Source organism: Anguilla rostrata, chromosome 2 (genome assembly GCF_018555375.3).
Source record: "Anguilla rostrata isolate EN2019 chromosome 2, ASM1855537v3, whole genome shotgun sequence".
Classification (NCBI taxonomy): domain Eukaryota; kingdom Metazoa; phylum Chordata; class Actinopteri; order Anguilliformes; family Anguillidae; genus Anguilla; species Anguilla rostrata.
In genome coordinates, this window is record NC_057934.1 from 19,922,609 (window position 1) to 19,932,811 (window position 10,203).

The window sequence follows — 10,203 nt, forward strand, 5'->3', positions numbered from 1 at the left end:
AAAGTAGACATTGTAATTTAACTCTTACCTGTCAAAATGCATCACTTCCATTGGAAAGTTCTGATATGGGAGCCATTGTCATCACATTCTAAATAAATCAGAGAACATGACTATCTACTGGAAGCGGTCTGACAGCGCATGCAAATATTAGCACCGCAACAGTATAGTATGCCCATAATGACACAGAAAAGGTACTATGGATGTCAGGCCATCAGAGATTCTGTGGGAGATGGGTAATGTAACCTTGTAAGATTAGGAGAAATTCCAAGTTGAAACTAATGCATTTCCTAGTCTAAAAATATAAAGTTCAGATTGGTACAGTTATGACATATAAATAAGTAGAAAGTAAACACAACTAAATCACATCTAAGTTTCAAAATGATGTACAAATATTTGAACAGAGTAACTTGCCAAACAGTTACACACAGGAGGTCAAGACTCTTTGAACAATTCCAGTTTCCCCTAGATATACACAAAGCTTCAAACAAAATGATAATGTATCAAAGGAGTATGGATGAAGAATGGGGTCACCAAAACGTAAAATAGTTTTTTTCTGCCTTATCTGTAAATTGTCAAGCCACACCCTTCCAGAGTGACCTCAACCCTGTGGAATGCAAGTTCATTTTCATCTCACAACCAGAGCCTTGACCACGTCCTGAAATTTTTATTAAATGCCTACCATACCTCAGGACCAATGACACAAACTGTTCCACATAAACAAAGCTTTCCAAAAAAAAAAAAAATGTGACAATGATGTATGAAAAAAATGATGAAATTACATGTGATCCGGAATACACTAATTAGGACAAAATAGTCACCCCCAGCTATGAGAACACAGCCATGAAGTCTCTGCAACCTTAAGGTAGAAGGAGAGGAGAAATGAATGGGGCTCGGGAATGTCCTTCATTACTTCCTGATGGCTGTCTCAGTATGTGCCCAGGGTGTGGCTTGCAGACTTGTGGAGTGGCTGTGGCAGTTGTCAATGGCAAGTTTAAAACATTAACTTTGCTTGTTGACCTGCTCTTACAGTAAGTAATTTGTGTAAACAGATCACAATCACTATTAGATCACTACCACCAGTGTTTGCAGAGATGGAGGCCCAGAATGTGACTGCATGCTAGTGCCATCTACTGACCAAGTCAGAAAGCAACAGCCTGGCTTGCCTGCACACCTACAGCCCCAAACCACTATTTACCTCTCATTCATGACCCACTTCATTAAGGGGCTACTTAAGCATGAGTACAGGCACTGTTCAGTGTTGTAGCTGACTGAAATAAACCTGTGAGCTGTGAGCTTGTGTGAAATCAGTCCCTCTCAGTAACCCCTCCCCCTCCCCAAACAGGAAGTGGACTTGTTCTCAAACATGAGTTTTTATTTATTTATTTTTTTAAAATGAAGAATGGGCCATTTGTGCTGTGCTCAATCAGATCTCGGATGCATTTTCTTCTTACTTTATGTTGCACCCCATACTGTACTCCACAGCTGGTGGAGAATATGGGCATAGTGCCACCTAATGGAAAGGTTGTAGGGAACCTGAACTAGCAGCAGGTGGCGGGCAGAGTTTTTCAATATATGTGCACATGACAGGGTGTGTGTGTGTGTGTGTGTGTGTGTGTGTGCAAGGAACTATAAACAAATTCTAATATACGCAGACAATGCAGCTCAACTTCTATGTTATGTTATACAACAGAAATCAATAGGATGCCATTTTTTTTGCATTTTTGTCTGGCTAAACATTAGCAATTCATGTCAGTTCCAAGTAGTTCACATTGTTTGCTGTTTTTGTCTTGTTGGCACTAATACCACTAATTGTTAAGATGCGTGATTTAAGCCATCTTTAACTGTTAACTGTCAGGACTCGTGGGGGGTACGGACCCAAAAGCAGAGGGACAAAACTCACAACTCAAAAATGGGAGGGGAACCAAAAACTTTACTAACAAAAAAGGCAAACAAGCAGGGAACAGAAAAGGCCACGATGGGCAAAAACACAAACTCAAAAAATATCTAATAAAACAGAAAACAAGAAGAACTCACAAAAACACGGGCAGGGCAGAACACAGGCAGGCAGAGTACAAGGGCAGGTACAAATGGTCGGCGCAAACATAACTAGGAAACAAACACAAGGAACCAGCACCCGAGTCAAGGGAACAAAGAACTTAAATAGACAGGGGGTAACAAGACACAGGTGAACTCAAAAAACAATCAAACCAGAAGAGGGGATCACAAGACACAGGTGGGGACAATGATGGAATAACGAGACAATTGAAAACAATCATACAATTAACAGGGGGGAGCAGGACACAAAACAGAAGTGCCGCCATCTGGCGGCCCAACAAGGGAAACACAGACAGGAAAACACAGAACCATGACAGTTAACAGTAGTCAGTTCCCTTACCTTGTCTGTTTTAAGTTCAAATTAACTGTCATGTTAATCGTTTTTTCTTACCTTACAGGTGCTCCTAACTGCCCTTCTTACTTGTCTTGCTATACACACTCAATTAATTGATTTTAATAATAAAAGATTGACTGGACTTATATAACCCCTTTCAACAGTCTGTTCACAGAGTGCTTTGCATCAAGGAGATTTTATTTATTTCTGTTATTTTTCAAAATAAGAAAACCAAAACAAATAACTACAGCCAAGTATGATAATACATGTCATTACAGAAAATTTAAAAACAATTCTGGAAAGGTTGGTCTTCAAAAGTGATTTAAATCTGGACACAGAATAGACAGTCATCGCAGTAAATATTTTTTTCTGATATCACTCTGAACAACAGCATCATTGTAGTGGCACCACTGTTATAGAAACCTTCAATGGGCATATCTGCAGAGCTCCAGGGTTACTGCCATCGTCATTTCCACAGGGAGATATATATGGGAAGACCCTCTCTGTAAAAGTATCTATAAAAGTGTAAATATGCGACATGTCACTGGGGTCGAAGAAGGACACCTCTCCCCTGTCATAGTCCAGCTCCACTCTGATCTTCTGGGGTTTCCTCTCAAGGGTGAGGTGTCTTCCAGAAGCCGAGTAATACTGATCGCCATCCCTCAGCAACAGAACCCAGTATCCCCTCAGTGGGCTGCATGTGACCTGTCCCTTCCTGCCGATAGACTCTTTAGCCACTCCTATGGTCCACTGAGGTTTGTTCTTCACGTCCACCTCCCAGCTGTGTTTCCCTGAGGTAAACCCCTCTGAGCCCAACACGTTCACACAGTAATTAAACCTCTCTGGGTTGTCAGGAAGTGGCTGTGTAATGTCAGCGTATCTCACACTGGTTAGGTCATCAGACAAAGAAAGTCTGGGATGTGCAGAGTTTGGGTCCAAGGTCACAGGAGCTGTAGGATAAATGAGTGAAAATGGAAAAGATCCATATGAAGCGGCCAATAAACAAAAAAAATATGCATATATATGGTCCCATCTGATCATATATGGCACATAAACATATACACATACTGTGAATGGTCTCATCTGACCATAACTGATCTCAACTGAGGGGTGAAATGCTGAACTTTGATTGGAACTGGGTACTATGGTCAGATGAGACCAAAATTGAGCTTTTTGGCCAGGCATACCAGCTGCGGATTTGGAATCTTAAGAGGGATGCTCACGTTGAAAAGGGTGTCACACCTATGGTGAAATATGGTGGTGGATCTTTTTGGATCTTTGTTATGAGGTTGTGTTGCATCTGTGGGCCAAGACAATTTGAACAAAAAACCTCACCCCTGCCCAGAAAGATCAAACTTCTGCAAATAGATCTTTCAGTACACCAGTGATCTCAAGAAATACCCGTAAATCACTTATGATGTACTCCTGTGATTTATTGGTCTTCAAGGCTTTCCATGTTTCAATTAATTAATTTGTTTGCTTGTTTGTTTTCATGGGTGGTGGTGGTGGTGGTGGTGGTGGTCGGGGGGGGGGGGGGGGGTATACCTGGAAGAAGCAGGGGATTCTGCAAAATTTCCAAAAACATGCATTTGTTTCCTATACCATTTTTAATTTTCACTGATTTATATTTTTGGAAACATTTTCAGTGTCATATCCTTTAAGAGGATACATGTGAATTGAATGTTTGTGATTTTTGCTCTGTAATGCACTGGCACATTGGATTTGAAATAAAACAATAAATATGAGGTTAAAGTGTAGATTATGAGCTTAAATTTCAGTCATCACTGACTGTCATCTTAAATGCATATCAGGTCAAACTGCATCCAGACTGCACTGTATATTTCATTTTATTTACCAAGGTTATATGCAGAATTATATTAAATTACTATACTATTATATGATGATCGCCTTTGTAGCCTCATTCCCTAGATACTCACTGTACTGCACCATCTCCAGCATCTTCTCCCAGACTCTGAACTTCAGGTTGCCCAGGTGTTTGGCCACATCTATCAGTGCCCCTGAGAGCAGCTCTGGATCCTGCAGTGTGCACTGGGCTCTGCAATGACAAGCAGGAGTCACTCAAGCCATGGGGAAGGAGTCACAACACCAGTGACTGACATAATGATCATTACATACCTCACTGAGGTCTGGCTGAACTTCTGAAAAGACAAAAAGACAGTTACTTTCGAATATCAGAATACATAGTGACTCATCATATAGAATGATGAGAACAGTCCATTCAGTCCATCTAGGCTCATCATTTGTCTACAGTCTAGACTCTAGATGATACAGCCCTGCGTTAAGCCATGCCTTAAACATCCCAAGAGTTTCAATAAAAGATCATTTAAAAGATTTTAAAAAATGTATTCATTGTGGATACTACACCATTGATAGTTTATGATTACAGATAGAGTTAGTTAAACAGAGCTCTATGCTAACATTTTTTTTCCATGGAGCACATGTGCTCCGAAGCAGAAAAAATTAGGAGTGAACTTAATACATCCTAATTAGTAGATGTGCTCCTAGGTTATTTGTCCAGAGAGCACACATCATTTTCAGGAGTAAATGCTCCAAAAATGGGAGCACTTTCGAGCCCTGTTAAAATTTCTGGATGAAAGAGGCCTTTCAGCTTGATTATTCAGGCCTCTGACATTGTCCAGTCAAGCAACTTGTACAATGGCAATATTTTCTCGGGGAAATCAAACTGGCCAAGTTCAGTTTTGCCAGCACTACACCACTATGTGAGTGCACACTATTGTGATTATGTGAATGCATTTTGGCTATATGAATGTTTTTAGCCTGTCATGAGAGTACCTTAAGGAACGGCACATGCTGTTCCTTCAGTTCCTGTTCCACTGTGCTGATCCTATCTGAGAGACACGAGATCTGCTCCTGGATCTTCTTGAGCTCTTCAATGATAGCCTCCCCCTTCTTCTTCTCTTCCTCCCTCAGTGCTGCCAGTCTGGCCTCCTCTTCCTCTCGCAGGAACTGGTGGAGCTTCTCAAACTCTGCCTTAATCTGCTTCTCGGTTACCAATGCTTGTTTCTGTACAAGAGGAATAATCACCACCATATTGTGCATGTATAATATCTCATATAAACCACAGCATATCAGTATGAAACACTGCAGCTCACCTTTGTGCATTGTACCACTTTCTCATATTGGGTTTTGAATTTTTGGCACTTTACTAGTTGATCCTGCACAGGTTTGAGGCTTCTTTTAAGCTTTTCCTGGAATGGAATGACACAAGAATATTCATATAACATCACGAATGAGTGAAGTATACCATGATTCATATGAATATTCTATACAGTTTTTTCACAAAAATGTAAAAATAAAAAAGCACATTAAAGATAAGCAAATAGAACACCTTATTTATTCAGTGTAGCAAATACAAACAAACAAACAAGCAGTAACACAATATTTTTAGACAGGGCCTTTTCTATAGCTCTTACTGTATTTATACATTATGTTGAAATTATTTTTTTATGAAGCCATTTTAGATCTTCTTATTCTTTTCTCACAGTTTGGACTCACAGAAATATTCACTGAAATTGGGATGACTCAGACAAGTTCTTACCTTCAGGTCAGACACAGACTCCTCCAGAGAGATTATTTTGTGAGTGGAGTGATGTTCAGATTCACAGAGAGGACACAAAGCCATCCTCTCGTCCACACAGAACCACCTGGGCCTCTCCGTGTGTTTGTTGCACATCGTCACTCTCTCCACTCCTCCAACAGATCCCTCTTTACGAAAGACTTTCACTATCTCCTCTTCAGTAACTCTCTCTTTACTGAAGTCTACCTCCTTCTCTTCACCTGCTTCCGATTCCTTCCTCTGTACATACGAGTCTGCGAGCACTTTCAGGCTAAAATTCACATCAGGCTGAGTCATAGAAGATCTTCTGTTACAAATGGGGCAGTTTCTGATATTTTTCTTCTCCCATAACCGATAAATACACATTTTACAGAAGCTGTGGTTGCAGTGAAGAGACACAGGGTCTTTGAAAATTTCAGAACAAACATGACAGCGAAGGAACTCCGTGAGAAGTGGTCTCTCTGCCATTGTTAAAGGTTCACCTCTGTTGCACACTTCCTGGATATTCCAGTCAAACAAGTTTAATTCAGGAAGTATTCCAAAAGCAAGTCCATCATCACCTTTACGCTGCATGCCTCTGCATGAGTGCGTGTTGGAATGTGGTAATGGTCTGTTTATATGAACTATTAAAGAACTGCTAATAAAATGTTCTGTAGTGCATAATAACAAGCACAATTTGATATGTTTTACAGGACAAGTCTTGCATGTGCCCTCATGAGATGCACTTCAGCTGTGTGAAGAATGCATGAGCAAGAACATTACAACAGAGGTTTACTTAGCTTGAAAATTACATAGCCAAGTAAAAAAAGAAAAAGAAAAAAAGGCACTGTTAATTATATAAATTTTAGGAAATTCAGATAAAATTAAATATAATTGGATTATACTCTATATCTCGGCCATCAGTGGTCAGGGAAGGAATATGTATTTTGGGGACACACGCCAACAAATGCTCGGTGGTCCAGTCATGCAGCGTAACGGCTGTCTTTGTTTTACTTCACTTCAGCCTTTTGGTGAGGACAGGCTATCGTGTGGTATAACTGTTGCCATTGGTCAAATGTCACAACCTTTCAAAAGCTAAACAGTCTGATGAACAGTCCACATGGAGCCAAGGTGACCGCTGCCTAAATACCACCCATAATCAAACACAGGAAACCCCATTACACTTAGAACTCTTTTTTTAATTTTTACTTTAAATATTAAGACACTGAAGAACAGTACAGAATGAGGCAGCCATCATGTTACAAGAACCCAGCCATTATTGCATAGTTCTGGGGAAGATGAGATATGCATAACTGTAACAAAGAAGAGGATTGCCTGATTCAGCTTGAAAAATGAATGTGATGACATCATAATTAAAGGTGTAGTATGTACGTTTCATATTTGGTTAAATTTCCTTTACATCCTGACAGATATCAATAAATTATAAGCTTTAAGAAAAACTCCAGTCTCTGAAATCAGCCACTCTAAATTTCACCATGCCTGAATCTTAAAAAACAATCAGGACAGCTCTCTGCAAGGAGGCTAGCCTACCTGCCAATCATGTTGCACATTCACAGTGCAGTCAGAGCGCTGGCTACGTAGTTAGAGCAAAGCAAATATACCACAGAGATAGATATGTATGCTGATGTCATACGCCTGTCACATAAGCAGATCAGCCCCCTTTTTCAGAGGCGCCTATAATTCATCTAGTACGTCCCAGCTGTGTGAACCAACAAAGCAGCGGGGAGCAGGATATAATATGCTCAATTCAAGACAATGATGGAGATGTAAGTATCTCGGTCTGTAATTCCAAGCCCACACCCACTCAATTGGAAAACAAATCACACCCTTTAGTGCAGGGTTGGGTATGCGGGACACACTAAAACGTCCAGACCTGATTTACTACTATTCCTTGCTAGGGCTATTATAATTTCAATCAGCATCACAAATAGTGCCAGTTTTACACAATGCCAGTTTTACACAGCTAACTTTTAAAAGCAAACACCTGTGATGGACTAAATTACTGTTCTGTTGGCTGCTCACAACCGTAGGTCTTGTGTCTGAAAAGTCATATTTTTGCCCTGGGTTTCTGATTTTCCTTGCTTTTTTCCTTAATGTTCAGTACATATGTGTGAGTAAACTTGGCACCCTTATCTCCTCAGTGGATAGCCTGTATGCAGTGTCCTTGACCAGTTTAGTGACATGTCAGAAGATCGAAGACAGTGATTTGTATATTATCTGGACAGAACAACATGCAGCAGCTTTTTGGAGTGAGCACATTAAAATTCTTAAAGAGTTAAATTCTTTTTAAATTAACATAAATGAGAGATAGCACCTCTGATGAACATGTTCGTGACACAAGACCCAGCCATTCATATTTGCAGACTGTCTCCATTTTCAAGCCTTGTTTGGCAAAGTGCTCACATCCACTCTGTCCAAAACTATGTGCACCTACAGTACTGACTTGATCAAAGATTACAACCATAGTAATTGTCCATATACTGTATATATTACACATACATACATATATATACAATCAATTTTCATATTAAGAAGCAGCTGTATTGTAGGAGGCCATTCTGAGGGATTAGGGGGACATTTTGATGCATTAGAGAGACATTCTGATGAATCCAATGAGGATGACCTCTATAAAGGAGGGATCAGGTGATGACTTATACACAATGGTGCAGCATTGGCTGCCATCATTAAAGGTTACCATTAAGAGATGCAAAACAGCTTTAGATCACAACACACACATATATATATATACAGTACTGTGCAAAAGTCTTAGGCACCTGTAAAAAAAATGCTGTACAGCTAAGATGCTTTCAAAAATAATGAAATTAAAGGTTATAAATATCGAAAAAATAAGATAAAGAGCAGTAAATAGTTAAAAACTAAATAAAATCAATCCTGCAGTTGTCCTGCAGTTTTATAAGAAAATCGGCTGGTAGGTTGTTCCAAGCATTTTGGAGAACTTGCCACAGTTCTTCTGCAGATTTTGTTTTGCTTGCTTCTGGCTCTCCAGGTAATCCCAGAGACCCTTGATCAAGTTTTTATCTGAAAAGTAGTCTATTACTTAAAGTTACAATCTCGAAGATTTCTGTTTCGTTCTCTTTGGCGGTACCAATGACGAAAAGCAGTAATTGCAGGTGTGATTTTGGACCTCACTTCCCAGAGATCCAACCGGATCCAACCAGTGTCGCCTGTGTGACGTCAGTCAGTTGGCACCTGGGCCACACCATCTATAACACTTACTTATTATTTACTGAATAAAAAATGGTTGTTATAAAAGTAACGTTATGTACACACTCATTCATTGTCTAACATTAGGCTAACTTAAGCTGCCCTAACTTTAGCTGAGCTAAAATGCTGTAGCAGACCTAGGGTAGAATTAGTGATGATCAATTTCCACAGACGTTCTTTATCCACCTTTTGCCCGGTATGAGCATCTTTACACTGCAGAGAAGAATTTGCGGGATTCGCTGCGGCTCATACAATTATGTATCTCGTGCACACTAAACAGTCTTTCTCGTGAATGATTGTTGTGTGATATTTTTGAAACAACTGCCTTGCAAAATGTTACCACTGGTGTTTCTGGTTTTGCTAGCAAACTGTTTGAGAATAAAGCGGAGCTGGGTGTTAAGTTAGCAATCAGAACAAGAATAATAAAACAAAAACAAAGGAGATTTCATCAAAAAAGGGCAAGGCTGAAGGACCATATGAGGAAGCGTAATAAAATAACGCTAATCCATACTGCTGTATTCTTTTATTTAGTTTTCTTCTGTTTGACATCTTTAGAAACGTTGTCTAAACTAATGTTGCCTTTCTTGACATGGTCCGGTAGCTAGCATTAGCTGTGCAAATTACTAGGCTATGTAATTTAGTAACGTGACATTGTCATCAAATGTAATACAAAATCTACATCAACAAATAATATGACCTCTCATGGTACACAGAAACTTTTCAGGGTTCCATAACCCCCCCCCCCCCCCCCTCTGTTATTTTAACACTAGCAGACACCGGAAAAAACAGTACACTGCTCACACGCAAGTGAGTTGAAGAGCGAGCCTGTTGCGTTAGCTCCGTCTACCCTCTCTGGCAGACCAACCACTGATGGGAGATGGAAAACGCGTCACTAACTATGCGCCGCTTGTGATTTTTTCCCGGGAATGTCGCCACAGACACCCAGTTCTTTAATCATAAATTATTATATTAATAATAATATAAATTAATA

The 10,203-nt window shown here is 39.9% G+C and overlaps 1 protein-coding gene across 1 annotated transcript; it reads right to left on the reverse strand.

Annotated features, from left to right (window-relative positions):
* Nucleotides 1-1,921: 1,921 nt before the first annotated feature.
* Nucleotides 1,922-10,157, reverse strand: LOC135247537 (zinc-binding protein A33-like). The gene is made up of 6 exons (XM_064321082.1): nucleotides 5,970-10,157; nucleotides 5,524-5,619; nucleotides 5,204-5,434; nucleotides 4,526-4,548; nucleotides 4,327-4,445; nucleotides 1,922-3,339 (listed from the first exon to the last, which is right to left on the reverse strand). Exons 1-6 carry the CDS (start codon nucleotides 6,558-6,560, stop codon nucleotides 2,783-2,785), a joined length of 1,617 nt encoding a protein of 538 aa, XP_064177152.1. The 5' UTR covers nucleotides 6,561-10,157; the 3' UTR covers nucleotides 1,922-2,782.
* Nucleotides 10,158-10,203: the final 46 nt, after the last annotated feature.

Bases quoted from the DNA above. Each gene is read 5' to 3' on its own strand.
- LOC135247537 (XM_064321082.1), bottom strand. From the start codon at position 6,560: ATGCAGCGTAAAGGTGATGATGGACTTGCTTTTGGAATACTTCCTGAA. The intron at 5,620-5,969 runs GTAAGAACTTGT...ATTCCATTCCAG, and splicing joins AGTCTGTGTCTGACCTGAAG to GAAAAGCTTAAAAGAAGCCT. The intron at 3,340-4,326 runs GTGAGTATCTAG...TTTATCCTACAG, and splicing joins GCTGGAGATGGTGCAGTACA to CTCCTGTGACCTTGGACCCA.